Source organism: Somniosus microcephalus, unplaced genomic scaffold (genome assembly GCF_052327205.1).
Source record: "Somniosus microcephalus isolate GS21.2 unplaced genomic scaffold, FLI_Smic_1.0 unresolved_chr2, whole genome shotgun sequence".
Lineage (NCBI taxonomy): Eukaryota > Metazoa > Chordata > Chondrichthyes > Squaliformes > Somniosidae > Somniosus > Somniosus microcephalus.
The window spans coordinates 10,158,456-10,173,326 of record NW_028225180.1 but is presented as its reverse complement, the minus strand read 5'-3'; the positions used below and the strand labels follow the sequence as shown (position 1 = coordinate 10,173,326).

The following is a 14,871-nucleotide window of genomic DNA, read 5'->3' as shown; positions in this document are numbered from 1 at the left end:
TCCCTCTCTCTCCCCCTCCCTCCCTCTCTCTCCCCCTCCCCCTCTCTCTCTCCCCCCTCCCTCCCCCTCTCTCTCTCCCCCCTCCCTCCCTCTCTCTCCCCCTCCCTCTCTCTCTCCCCCCTCCCTCTCCTCTCCCCCTCCCTCTCTCTCTCCCCCCTCCCTCTCTCTCTCTCCCCCCTCCCTCTCTCTCTCCCCCCCCTCCCTCTCTCTCTCCACCCTCCCTCTCTCTCTCCCCCCTCCCTCTCTCTCTCCCCCCTCCCTCTCTCTCTCTCCCACGTCCCTCTCTCTCTCTCCCCCTCCCCACTCACTCACTCCCCCCTCCTCTCTCTCCCTCCCCCCTCCCTCTCTCTCCTCCCCCCTCCCTCACCCTCTCCCCCCTACCCCTCTCCCCCCCCCACCCCTCTCCCCCCACCCTCCTCTCTCCCCCCTCCCTCACTCTCCCACCCCCCTCCCTCCTCACCCCCCCCCTCCCTCTCTCTCCCTCCCCCTCCCTCACACTCCCTCCCCTCCCACCTCACCTCCCCCTCCCTCTCTCTCCCTCCCCCCTCCCTCTCTCTCCCTCCCACCTCTCACACCACCCCCTCCCTCTCTCTCCCTCCCCCCTCCCTCTCTCTCCCTCCCCCTCCCTATCTCTCCCTCCCCCCTCCCTCTCTCTCCCTCCCTCCCCTCCCTCTCTCTCCCTCCCCCCTCCCTCTCTCTCCCTCCCCCCTCCCTCTCTCTCCCTCCCCCTCCCTCTCTCTCTCTCCCCCTCCCTCTCTCTCTCTCCCCCCTCCCTCTCTCTCTCTCCCCCTCCCTCACACTCTCCCCCCCTCCCTCTCTCTCTCTCCCCCCTCCTCTCTCCTCTCCCCCCCTCCCTCTCTCTCTCTCCCCCCTCCCTCTCTCTCTCTCCCCCCTCCCTCTCTCTCTCTCCCCCCCTCCCTCTCTCTCTCTCTCCCCCCTCCCTCTCTCTCTCTCTCCCCCCCTCCCTCCTCTCTCTCTCCCCCTCCCTCTCTCTCTCTCCCCTCCCTCTCTCTCTCTCACTCCCCTCTCTCTCCCCTCCCTCTCTCTTCTCCCCTCCTCTCTCTCACTCCCCCTCCTCTCTCTCTCTCCCCCCTCCCTCTCTCTCTCTCTCTCCCCCCTCCCTCTCTCTCTCTCCCCTCACTCTCTCTCTCCCCTCACTCTCTCTCTCTCCCCCCTCCCTCCCTCTCTCCCCCCCTCCCTCTCTCCCCCCCCTCCCTCTCTCTCCCCCTCCCTCTCTCTCTCTCCCCCCCTCCCTCTCTCTCTCTCCCCCCTCCCTCTCTCTCTCCCCCCTCCCTCTCTCTCTCTCTCCCCTCCTCCCTCTCTCTCTCTCCCCCTCCCTCTCTCTCTCTCCCCCCTCCCTCTCTCTCCCCCTCCCCCCTCTCTCTCTCTCCCCCTCCCTCTCTCTCCCTCTCCCCCCTCCCTCTCTCTCTCCCCCCTCCCTCTCTCTCTCCCCCCTCCCTCTCCCCCTCCCTCTCTCCCCCCTCCCTCTCTCCCCCCTCCCTCTCTCCCCCCTCCCTCTCTCCCCCCTCCCTCTCTCCCCCCTCCCTCTCTCTCTCCCCCTCCCTCTCTCTCTCCCCCTCCCTCTCTCTCTCCCCCTCCCTCTCTCTCTCCCCCCTCCCTCTCTCTCTCTCCCCCCTCCCTCTCTCTCTCTCCCCCCTCCCTCTCTCTCTCTCTCCCCTCCCTCTCTCTCTCTCCCCCCTCCCTCTCTCTCTCCCCCCCTCCCCCTCTCTCTCTCCCCCCCCTCCCCCTCTCTCTCTCCCCCCTCCCCCCTCTCTCTCTCCCCCCTCCCCCTCTCTCTCTCCCCCCCTCCCCCTCTCTCTCTCCCCCCCCTCCCTCTCTCTCCCCCCTCCCTCTCTCTCTCTCCCCCCCTCCCTCTCTCTCTCTCTCCCCCCCTCCCTCTCTCTCTCTCTCCCCCCCCCCCTCTCTCTCTCCCCCCTCCCTCTCTCTCTCTCCCCCCTCCCTCTCTCTCTTCCTCCCCCCTCCCTCTCTCTCTCTCCCCCCTCCCTCTCTCCCCCCTCCCCCTCCCTCTCTCCCCCCTCCCCCTCTCTCTCTCCCCCCTCCCCCCCCTCTCTCCCCCCCCTCCCCCCTCTCTCTCTCCTCCCCCCCTCTCTCTCTCCTCCCCCCCCTCCCTCTCTCCTCCCTCTCTCTCCTCCCTCTCTCTCCTCCCTCTCTCTCCTCCCTCTCTCTCCTCCCTCTCTCTCTCTCTCTAACGTGGAACTTGGACAACTTGAGGCCTTGACCAGCACTCCCATTATTCAGTCCAGTGGGAGATGCTGGTGATGTGGAATCGGGGTGTGGGGAGTGGGTGCGTGGCGAAGGAACAGGAGGAGGCCATTTTGCCCCTCGAGTCTGTTCTGCCATTCAATGAGATCACGGCTTCAATGAGCTGAGCTTCCGACACTAAAGGGAAATCGTGTTTGACAAACCTACTGGAGATTTTTGAGGATGTAACTGGTGGAATAGATAAGGGAGAACCAGTGGATGTGGTTTATTTGGATTTTCAGAAGGCCTTTGATAAAGTCCCACATAAGAGGTTAGTGTGCAAAATTAAAGCACATGGGATTGGGGGTAATATAATGGCATGGATTGAAAATTGGTTAACAGACAGGAAACAGAGTAGGAATAAATGGGTCTTTTTCGGGGTGGCAGGCGGTGACTAGTGGGGTACCGCAGGGATCAGTGCTTGGGCCCCAGCTATTCACAATATATATCAATGATTTGGATGAGGGAACCAAATGTAATGTTTCCAAGTTTGCTGACGACACGAAACTAGGTGGGATTGTGAGTTGTGAGGAGGATGCAAAGAGGCTTCAAGGCGATTTAGACAAGTTGAGTGAGTGGGCAAATACATGGCAGATGCAGTATAACGTGGATAAATGTGAAGTTATCCACTTCGGTAGGAAAAACAGAAAGGTAGAGTATTATTTAAATGGTGATAGATTGGGAAATGTTGATGTACAGAGGGACCTGGGTGTCCTTGTACACCAGTCACTGAAAGCAGACATGCAGGTGCAGCAAGCAGTTAGGAAGGCAAATGGTATGTTGGCCTTCATTGCAAGAGGATTTGAGTACAGGAGCAAGGATGTCTTACTACAGTTGTACAGGGCCTTGGTGAGACTACACCTGGAGCACTGTGTGCAGTTTTGGTCTCCTTACCTAAGAAAGGATATACTTGCCATAGAGGGAGTGCAGCGAAGGTTCACCAGACTGATTCCTGGGATGGCAGGACTGTCGTATGAGGAGAGATTGGGTCGACTAGGCCTGTATTCACGAGAGTTTAGACGAATGAGAGGGGATCTCATTGAAATGTATAAAATTCTGACAGGGCTGGACAGACTGGATGCAGGGAGGATGTTTCCCCTGGCTGGGGGGTCTAGAACGAGGGGTCACAGTCTCAGGATACGGGGTAGGACATTTAGGACTGAGATGAGGTGAAATTTCTTCACTCAGAGGGTGGTGAACCTGTGGAATTCTCTACCACAGAAGGCTGTGGAGGCCAAGTCACTGAATATATTTAAGAAGGAGATAGATAGATTTCTAGACACAAAAGGCATCAAGAGGTATGGGGAGAGAGCGGGAATATGGTATTGAGATAGAGGATCAGCCATGATCATATTGAATGGCGGAGCAGGCTCGAAGGGCCGAATGGCCGACTCCTGCTCCTATTTTTCTATGTTTCTATGTTTTTTTCTATGACACCATATCCTCTCCATCACCAAGACCGCCTTCTTCCACCTCCGTAACATCGCCCGTCTCCGTCCCTCCCTCAGTTCATCTGCCGCTGAAACCCTCATCCAGGCCTTTCTTACCTCCGGACTCCGACTATTCCAACACTCTCCTGGCCGGCCCCCATCTTCCACCCTCCGTAACCATCAGCTCATCTAAAACTCTGCTAACACCGTATCCCAACTCGCACCGAGTCAAGATCACCCATGCACCCCCGCCCCCCCCCCCCCCCCCCCCCCCGCAAACTGGTTGCTCGCTGACCCACACTGTCTCCCGGTTCAGCAACACCTTGATCTTAAAATTCTCATCCTTGTTTTCAAATCATAGGAACAGGAGGAGACCCCTTCAACCCCCCTCGAGCCTGTTACATCAGGAACAGGAGGAGGCCGTTCAGCCCCTCGAGCCTGTTACACAGGAACAGGAGGAGGTCATTCAGCCCCCTCGAGCCTGTTACATCAGGAACAGGAGGAGGCCCATTCAGCCCCTCGAGCCTGTTACACAGGAACAGGAGGAGGCCCATTCAGCCCCTCGAGCCTGTTACACAGGAACAGGAGGAGGCCCATTCAGCCCCTCGAGCCTGTTATACAGGAACAGGAGGAGGCCCCTTCAACCCCCCTCGAGACCGTTACACAGGAACAGGAGGAGGCCATTCAACCCCTCGAGCCTGTTACACAGGAACAGGAGGAGGCCATTCAGCCCCTCGAGCCTGCTCTGACATGCAATGAGATCATGGCTGATCTGTGACCTAACTCCATATACCCGCCTTTGGCCCATATCCCTTAATACCTTTGGTTAACAGATTTAAAATTAACAACTGACCCGGCATCAATTGCTGTTTGCGGACGAGAGTTCCAAACTTCTCCCACCCTTTGTGTGTAGACGTGTTTCCGAACTTCACTCCTGAAAGGCCGGGCTCTAAGTTTTAGACTGTGCCCCCGAGTCCGAGACTCCCCAACCAGCGGGAATAGTTTCTCTCCACCTACCCGATCAGTTCCCCTTAATACCTTAAAACTTCGATCAACTCACCCCTTAACCGTCTACATTCCAGGGAATACAACCCTAGTTTGTGTAATCTCTCCTCGCAACTTAACCCTTGGAGTCCGGGTATAATTCTGGTAAACCTGCCCTGCACTCCCTCCAAGGCCAGTCTATCCTTCCTAAGGTGTGGTGCCCAGAACTGCTCCCAGTGCTCCAGGTGTGGTCTAACCAGGGTTTTGTACAGCTGCAGCATAACTTCTACCCCCTTGTACTCTAGTCCTCTGGATATAAAGGCCAGCTTCCCATTAGCCTTTGATTATTTTCTGTACCTGTTCATGACATTTTAATAATCTATGTACCTGGACCCCCCAAGTCTCTTTGGACCTCCACTGTTTCTAGCTTTTCACCATTTAGGAAGTACCCTGATCTATCCTTTGTAGGTCCAAAGTGGATGATCTCACACTTGCCTACATTGAAACTGGATTCAGATATGGCCGGGGTGGAGCGGGGGAGGGGGGGGGAGACTGGCTGGGGTCAGTGACCTTTCACCCTCAGCGCAATGAAGTCAGTCAGTGTCCCGGCCCGCCCCCCCCCCACTTTAACAACGACTGCAATGCTCTCCCCGCAGGTACAAGGTCAGTATGTCCCCCATGACCAAACAACTGCCCACGCTGATCCTGTTCCAAGGCGGGCAGGAGGTGATGAGGCGCCCTCAGATCGACAAGAAGGGGCGTGCTGTGTCCTGGACGTTCTCCGAGGTCAGTGGTGTAGTCTGTCAGTATATCAACCCCCTCTTTCCCACCTCCCCCCCCCCCCCCGCCACCGATTAGATTCCAGCCACTAACTCACTCCCGGGTATCTGTTATTCTACATATAAACCTCCGAACCCCTCGATTAGATTCCAGTCTGTAACTCACTCCCAGGTATCTGTTATTCTATATATAAACCTCCGAACCCCTCGATTAGATTCCAGTCTGTAACTCACTCCCAGGTATCTGTTATTCTATATATAAACCCTCCCGAACCCCCGATTAGATTCCAGCCTGTAACTCACTCCCAGGTATCTGTTATTCTATATATAAACCTCCGAACCCCTCGATTAGATTCCAGCCTGTAACTCACTCCCGGGAATCTGTTATTCTATACATAAACCTCCGAACCCCTCGATTAGATTCCAGCCTGTAACTCACTCCCGGGTATCTGTTAATCTATATATAAACCCCCCGAACCCCTCGATTAGATTCCAGCCTGTAACTCACTCCCGGGAATCTGTTATTCTATATATAAACCCCCCGAACCCCTCGATTAGATTCCAGTCTGTAACTCACTCCCGGGTATCTGTTATTCTATATATAAACCACCCCGAACCCCTCGATTAGATTCCAGCCTGTAACTCATTCCCGGGTATCTGTTATTCTATATATAAACCCCCCGAACCCCTCGATTAGATTCCAGTCTGTAACTCACTCCCGGGTATATGTTATTCTATATATAAGGACCCCCCCCCCGAACCCCTCGATTAGATTCCAGCCTGTAACTCACTCCCGGGTATCTGTTATTCTATATATAAACCACCTGAACCCCGCGATTAGATTCCAGCCTGTAACTCACTCCCGGGTATCTGTTATTCTATATATAAACCCCCTGAACCCCTGGATTATATTCCAGCCTGTAACTCATTCCCGGGTATCTGTTATTCTATATATAAACCCCCCGAATCCCTCGATTAGATTCCAGCCTGTAACTCACTCCCGGGTATCTGTTATTCTACATATAAACCCCCCGAATCCCTCGATTAGATTCCAGCCTGCAACTCACTCCCGGGTTTCTGTTATTCTATATATAAACCCCCTGAACCCCTGGATTATATTCCAGCCTGTAACTCACTCCCAGGTATCTGTTATTCTATATATAAACCCCCCCGAACCCCTCGATTAGATTCCAGCCTGTAACTCACTCCCGGGTATCTGTTATTCTACATATAAACCCCCCGAATCCCTCGATTAGATTCCAGCCTGCAACTCACTCCCGGGTTTCTGTTATTCTATATATAAACCCCCTGAACCCCTGGATTATATTCCAGCCTGTAACTCACTCCCAGGTATCTGTTATTCTATATATAAACCCCCCAGAACCCCTCGATTAGATTCCAGCCTGTAAGAACATAAGAAATAGGAGCAGGAGTAGGCCAATCGGCCCCTCGAGCCTGCTCCACCATTCAATAAGATCATGGCTGATCTGATCCTAACCTCAAATCTTCTATCACTCTGCATCCACCCGAACCCATGTGATCTCCCGGGAGAGGCGAAAAACCAGATAAAGACCCAATGGCCAATTTGGGAGAAAAAAATCTGGGAAATTCCTCTCCGACCCATCTAGGCAATCGAAATTCTTCCAGGAGATCACTCTGTCCCTATATTTTCTACAGTACTTACCTTCTGTAAAGGCGATCTCCACCCCAGCCAGGAACAGGAATAAAACCATCTCCTGAAATCTAACACAGAATTAGAACACAGTAGGTGCAGAACAAGGCTACACGGCCCCTGGGCCCACTCCGCTACCCACAGGGCCATGACCATTCCGAACCTAGACTCATGTCCAATTTCCTGCCTGCTCCCCGTAACCCTTAATTCCCTTTACTTCTAGGAAACTATCTATTTCTGTTTTAAATTTATTTAATGATGTAGCATCCACAGCTTTCTGGGGCAGCAAATTCCACAAACCTACCACCCTCTGAGTGAAGAAGTTTCTCCTCATCTCAGTTTTGAATGAGCAGCCCCTTATTTTAAGATTATGCCCCCTAGTTCTAGTTTCACCCATCATTGGGAACATCCTCACCGCATCCACCCGATCAAGCCCCTTCACAATCTTATATGTTTCAATAAGATCGCCTCTCATTCTTCTGAACTCCAATGAGTAGAGTCCCAATCTACTCAACCTCTCCTCATATGACCACCCCCTCATTCCCGGGATTAACCGAGTGAACCTTCTTTGTACTGACTCGAGAGCAAGTATGTCTTTTCTTAAGTATGGACACCAAAACTGTATGCAGTATTCCAGGTGCGGTCTCACCAATACCTTGTACAACTGCAGCAATACCTCCCTGTTTTTATATTCCATCCCCCTAGCAATAAAAGTCAACATTCCATTGGCCTTCTTAATCACTTGCTGCACCTGCATACTAACTTTTTGAGTTTCGTGCACCAGGACCCCCAGATCCCTTTGTACTACAGTACTTTCCAGTTTCTTGCCATTAAGATAATAACTTGCTCTATGATTTTTCCTGCCAAAGTGCATAACCTCACACTTTCCAGTATTGTATTCCATCTGCCAAATCTCTGCCCACTTACTTAGCCTGTCTATGTCCCTTTGCAGGTTTTTTATGTCCTCCTCACTCACTACTTTCCGTCCCATCTTTGTATCATCTGCAAATTTTGATATGTTACACTCGGTCCCCTCCTCCAAATCGTTAATATAGATTGTAAAGAGTTGGGGACCCAGCACTGACCCCTGCGGAACACCACTAGTTACTGGTTGCCAATCTGAGAACGAACCATTTATCCCAACTCTCTGCTTTCTGTTAGAGAGCCAATCCTCCACCCACGCCAGAATATTACCCCCAATCCCATGATTTTTTATCTTGAGCAATAATCTTTTGTGTGGCACCTTGTCAAATGCCTTTTGGAAGTCTAAATACACTACGTCCACTGGTTCCCCTTTATCCACCCTGTATGTTACTTCCTCAAAAAACTCAAGCAAATTTGTCAAACATGACTTCCCCTTCATGAAACCATGCTGAGTTTGTCCTATTAAATTATGTTTATCCAAATGTCCCGTTACTGTCTCCTTAATAATGGACTCTAACATTTTACCAACCACAGATGTTAGGCTAACAGGTCTATAGTTTCCAGCCTTCTGCCTACTACCCTTTTTAAATAAGGGTGTTACATTAGCAGTTTTCCAATCTGCCGGGACCTTTGCTGAGTCCAGTGAGTTTTGGAAAATTATTACCAATGCATCCACAATCCCTACCGCTACTTCCCTCAAGACCCTAGGATGCAAGCCATCAGGTCCAGGGGATTTATCCGCCTTGAGTCCCATTATTTTACCAAGTACCACTTCCTTAGTGATTTTAATCGTATTTAGTTCCTCCCCCCCTAGAGCCCCCTGTTTGTCCAGTGTTGGGATATTCTTAGTGTCCTCTACTGTAAAGACTGATACAAAATAATTGTTCAGTGTTTTTGCCATCTCCATATTTCCCACCATTAATTTCCCGGTCTCATCCTCTAAGGGACCAACATTTACTTTAGCCACCCTTTTTCTTTTTATATAACTATAGAAACTTTTACTGTCTGTTTTTATATTTTTTGCTAATTTACTTTCATAATCTATCTTCCCTTTCTTAATCAATCTTTTTGTTATTTTTTGCTGTCTTTTAAAGACTTCCCAATCTTCCATCCTCCCACTAGATTTGGCTACCTTATATGCCCTTGTTTTTAGTCGGATACTATCCTTAATTACTTTACTTAGCCACGGATGGCTATCTTTTCTTTTACACCCTTTTTTCCTCAGTGGAATATATTTTTTTTGGAAGTTGTAAAATAACTCCTTAAATGTACACCACTGATCATGTACCGTCTTACCCTTTAATCTATTTTCCCAGTCCACTCTAATTAATTCCGCTCTCATACCTTCATAGTCTCCTTTATTCAAGCTCAGCACGCTTGTTTGAGATCCAACCTTCTCACCCTCTAATTGAATATGGAACTCAACCATGTTATGGTCACTCATTCCAAGGGGATCCTTTACTAGGACATTTTTAATTAATCCTCTCTCATTACACAGGACCAAATCTAAGGTTGCTTGCCCACCTGGTCGGTTCAGTTACATACTGCTCAAGAAACCCATCCCTAATACACTCAATGAACTCATCCTCAAGGCTGCTCTGCCCAATTTGATTTGTCCAGTTAATATGATAATTAAAATCCCCCATAATTATAGCTGTTCCCTTATTACAAGCCTCAACTATTTCCTGATTAATACTCCGTCCAACAGAGTTGCAACTGTTCGGAGGCCTATAGACTACACCCACTAGTGTTTTTTTCCCCTTATTATTCCTTATCTCCACCCAAACTGTTTCACTATCCTGCTCCTTTGACCCAATATCATTTCTCTGTATTACAGTGATTCCTTCCTTTATTAACATAGCCACCCCACCTCCCCTCCCTTCCTGCCTGTCCTTCCTGATTGTTAAATAACCTGGTATGTTTAATTCCCAGTCATGGTCACCCTGCAGCCATGTTTCTGTAATGGCCACAAGATCATACCCATATGTCATTATTTGTGCCGTTAACTCATTCATTTTGTTACGAATGCTACGTGCATTCAGATAAATAACTTTCAAATATGTTTTGTAACACTTAGTTCCTGTTTTTTCCCTTTTTAGTACTTTACCTTTTACTCCATACCTTCTGTCCCTTCCTGACACGTTCTGTTTTTTAATTCCCCCACTGCTACCTAAGTCTATGACCTTCTCCGTTGTCATTTCTATTATTTGCTCTCTAGAAACCTCCCCCCCACTAATTAGTTTAAAACGCTCTCTACAGCCCTAGTTATATGATTCGCCAGGACTCTAGTCCCAGCACTGGCCAAGTGGAGTCCGTCCCAACAGAACAGCTCCCTCCTGTCCCAGTACTGGTGCCAGTGTCCCAAGAAGCAAAACCCATTTCTCCCACACCAGTCTTTGAGCCACGCATTTAACTCTTTAATTTTATTTATCCTAGCCAAATTCGCTCGTGGCTCAGGTAATAACCCAGAGATTATTACCCTTGAGGTTCTGTTTTTTAATTTGGCCCCTAGCTGCTCAAACTCCCTCAGCAGAACCTCCTTCCTTGTCCTATCTACGTCGTTTGTACCAACATGGACCACGACAACTGGATCCTCCCCCTCCCACTCCAAGTTTCTTTCCAGCCCAGAAGAGATGTCCTTAACCCTGGCACCAGGCAGGCAACACAGCCTTCGGGACTCCCGCTCTTGACTGCAGAGAACCCTATCTATCCCCCTAATGATACTATCCCCTACCACTACAACATTTCTTTTTACTCCCTCCACTTGAATGGCCCCCTGTACCACGGTGCTGTGGCCAGGTTGCTCATCCTCCCTGCAGTCCCCGCTCCCGCCCTCACAGGGAGTAAGAACCTCGATCCTGCTGGACAAGAACAAGGGCTGCGTCTCCTTCAACACTACATCCTGGATCCCTGTACCTTCCTCACTCGTAGTCACACCGTCCTGTCCCTGACCATGGACTACATCTGCAGTAATTAACTTCATAGGTGTGACCATCTCCTGAAACATAGAGTCCAGGAACTTCTCCCCCTCCCTGATGTGTCGCAGTGTCTGAAGCTCGGTCTCAAGCTTAATAACATGGAACTTGAGTTCCTCTAGCAGCAAACACTTGTCGCAGATGTAATCACCGTGAGCCTCAATGGGGGTCACCGGCTCCCACATCTGGCAACAGTAACACATCACCTGCTCCATTCTATATAATTAATTAAACTTCTTATTATTAGTTATGAAGACCCTGCCCGGATATATATGATAATATCACACCACTATTCAATAGGACTTACCAACTTAAAGGTATAAAAGAGAGGAGAAGGAAGAAAACCAACCAACCAGCTGATCACCAACCTCCTCCTTGAATACTGTCTGTGGAGCCTGTTTGGTTGACTCGTCTCGCTGCTCCGCCTCCTCAGTGCTGTCTAAGCCTGGGAGTGGGGAATAAAACAGAGCAAAAAACACACCCTCACCTCCCACTTATCCGAACTCTCCCACTTAGCAAAACTCCAGCAGCACTCAATGCACAAAGCACTCCGTGCACTGCACTAGCCCCTCCCCTTTTATACCCGGATTCTACTTCCGGTTTAAACTGCCCAAGAGTTTAAAAAACCCTTAAAAAATTAAACTTACTTCAAATAATTGACTTAACACACTAAAATTCACAAAATACACTTAAATGATTTTTCTCCCACTTAGCAAAACTCCAACAGCACTCAATGCACAAAGCACTCCCGGGTATCTGTTATTCGATATATAAACCCCCCGAGCCCCTCGATTAGATTCCAGCCTGTAACTCACTCCCGGGTATCTGTTATTCGATATATAAACCCCCCGAGCCCCTCGATTAGATTCCAGCCTGTAACTCACTCCCGGGTATCTGTTATTCTATATATAAACCCCCCGAGCCCCTCGATTAGATTCCAGCCTGTAACTCACTCCCGGGTATCTGTTATTCTATATATAAACCCCCCGAACCCCTCGATTAGATTCCAGCCTGTAACTCACTCCCAGGTATCTGTTATTCTATATATAAACCCCCCGAACCCCTCGATTAGATTCCAGCCTGTAACTCACTCCCGGGTATCTGTTATTCTATATATAAACCCCCCGAACCCCTCGATTAGATTCCAGCCTGTAACTCACTCCCGGGTATCTGTTATTCTATATATAAAACCCCCGAACCCCTCGATTAGATTCCAGCCTGTAACTCACTCCCAGGTATCTGTTATTCTATATATAAACCCCCCGAACCCCTGGATTAGATTCCAGCCTGTAACTCACTCCCGGGTATCTGTTATTCTATATATAAACCCCTCGATTAGATTCTAGTCTGTAACTCACTCCCCGGTGGGTGTCTGCCATTCTGTTTCTAAACATGCAGGAGAACATGATCCGGGAGTTTAACCTGAATGAGCTGTACCAGCGGGGCAAGAGGGCGACGAAGGGGAAGGAGGATCCCATCCCGGAGGAGGGGGTGGAACCCGAGGAGGCGCGGACCCTGGAGAACGGCGAAGTGGAGAGCAAGAAGGACAAATGAGCGTGCCAAGAGGGAGGCACGAGCTGGTTAAAGAGGGAGCGAGAGGGGGACCGAGCATGTGGACGTCCCCCCACCCCTCCTCCTCCCCCCCCCCACCTCCGCGGGCTGCCGTAGACTCAGTCTCAGGTCACCCCTCCCTCAGGTCCCCAGTATTGAAGTGTTGTAGTGTGCTCCCTGGAGTTATCGTCCCCTCTCCCCAGTAACCCAAGGGGATGAAGATCTTCTCCCCATTCCTCACCTCCGCTGCCACGTTCCCACGCCACGAGATGCGGGGCCATTGTGCGCACAGCAAGATCCCGTCGGGAGCGGGTTTCCGCCCGCTTTTAAAGCAGGAGATTGGGCCCGGGAATGCTGGGCGGGTGAGCTCTGCTCTCTTTCAATCCGCCACCGGCCCTCCCTCGGGTGGGGGAGCAGCCCGTGCGATCTTGCCACCCCAACCCGAAATGGGCAGCATCTAGGAGTGGGGGGAGGTTGCAGATGTAATATTTAACTTCCCCCTTTGCCCACTCCGCCTGTGCCCCGGGTCGCTGCTTCTCCCCCTCTCCTCTCCCTGCCCACTCGCCTCACCCCCTCCTTCCCCTGCCCCCCTCTCCTCTCCCTGCCCACTCGCCTCACCCCCTCCCTCCCCCAGCCCCCCTCTCCTCTCCCTGCCCACTCGCCTCACCCCCTCCTTCCCCTGCCCCCCTCTCCTCTCCCTGCCCACTCGCCTCACCCCCTCCCTCCCCCTGCCCCCTCTCCTCTCCCTGCCCACTCGCCTCACCCCCTCCCTCCCCCTGCCCCCTCTCCTCTCCCTGCCCACTCGCCTCACCCCCTCCCTCCCCTGCCCCCCTCTCCTCTCCCTGCCCACTCGCCTCACCCCCTCCCTCCCCTGCCCCCCTCTCCTCTCCCTGCCCACTCGCCTCACCCCCTCCCTCCCCCTGCCTCCCTCTCCTCTCCCTGCCCACTCGCCTCACCCCCTCCCTCCCCCTGCCTCCCTCTCCTCTCCCTGCCCACTTGCCTCACCCCCTCCCTCCCCTGCCCCCTCTCCTCTCCTCTCCCTGCCCACTCGCCTCACCCCCTCCCTCCCCCTGCCTCCCTCTCCTCTCCCTGCCCACTCGCCTCACCCCCTCCCTCCCTCTCCTCTCCCTGCCCACTCGCCTCACCCCCTCCCTCCCCCTGCCTCCCTCTCCTCTCCCTGCCCACTCGCCTCACCCCCTCCCTCCCTTGCCCCCCTCTCCTCTCCTCTCCCTGCCAACTCGCCTCACCCCCTCCCTCCCCCTGCCCCCCTCTCCTCTCCCTGCCCACTCGCCTCACCCCCTCCCTCCCCCTGCCTCCCTCTCCTCTCCCTGCCCACTCGCCTCTCCCCCTCCCTCCCTTCCCCCACCATCTCTCTGAAATCTTGGTAGCGACACTCCGACACTGAGTTCTGTAGATGTGAGGGTGTTGGTGGTAATTGTGACAGACTTTCACCCTAGTATCATCACACACTGATTTCTCTCGTGATTATCTTCATCATAATTTATTAAAAAGGAATGATTAGCAGGTGGCTGGTCATGTGATCATTCAGTGTAGTTCCTGTCGCCTGGTGAATTGTAGAATTTTACAATACCCAGTCCCCGCATCGTCTCTGTGCCCCCCCTCTCTGAAAGAACTCTCTCCTTCATCCCCATTCCCTGCTCTCTCCCCCTTCATCCAAGTAATGTAGAGGGAGCTCTACACTGTATCAAACCCGTGCTGTACCTGCCCCGGGAGCGCTCGATCCTGACACTGGGTATAAAGTGGGGACACACTGTCAGGGTAATGTAGAGGGAGCTCTACACTGTATCTAACCCATGCTGTACCTGCCCTGGGAGCGCTCGATCCTGACACTGGGTATAAAGTGGGGACACACTGTCAGGGTAATGTAGAGGGAGCTCTACACTATCTAACCCGTGCTGTACCTGCCCTGGGAGCGCTCGATGCTGACACTGGGTATAAAGTGGGGACACACTGTCAGGGTAATGTAGAGGGAGCTCTACACTGTATCTAACCCGTGCTGTACCTGCCCTGGGAGCGCTCGATCCTGACACTGGGTATAAAGTGGGGACACACTGTCAGGGTAATGTAGAGGGAGCTCTACACTGTATCTAACCCGTGCTGTACCTGCCCTGGGAGCGCTCGATACTGACACTGTATAAAGTGGGGACACAATGTCAGGGTAATGTAGAGGGAGCTCTACACTGTATCTAACCCGTGCTGTACCTGCCCTGGGAGCGCTCGATGCTGACACTGGGTATAAAGTGGGGACACACTGTCAGGGTAATGTAGAGGGA

The 14,871-nt window shown here is 52.1% G+C and overlaps 1 protein-coding gene across 1 annotated transcript in view; it reads left to right on the top strand.

Annotated features, from left to right (window-relative positions):
• LOC147092090 (thioredoxin-related transmembrane protein 2-like) overlaps positions 1-14,101 on the top strand; it is a 36,989-nt gene extending 22,888 nt beyond the window's left edge. Inside the window, exons 6-7 of the mRNA XM_085976425.1 lie at positions 5,319-5,462; positions 12,425-14,101. Of these exons, the coding sequence (XP_085832551.1) occupies positions 5,319-5,462; positions 12,425-12,580 (300 nt within the window). The 3' untranslated portion in view covers positions 12,581-14,101. The remainder of the gene's footprint in view (positions 1-5,318; positions 5,463-12,424) is intronic.
• Positions 14,102-14,871: the final 770 nt, after the last annotated feature.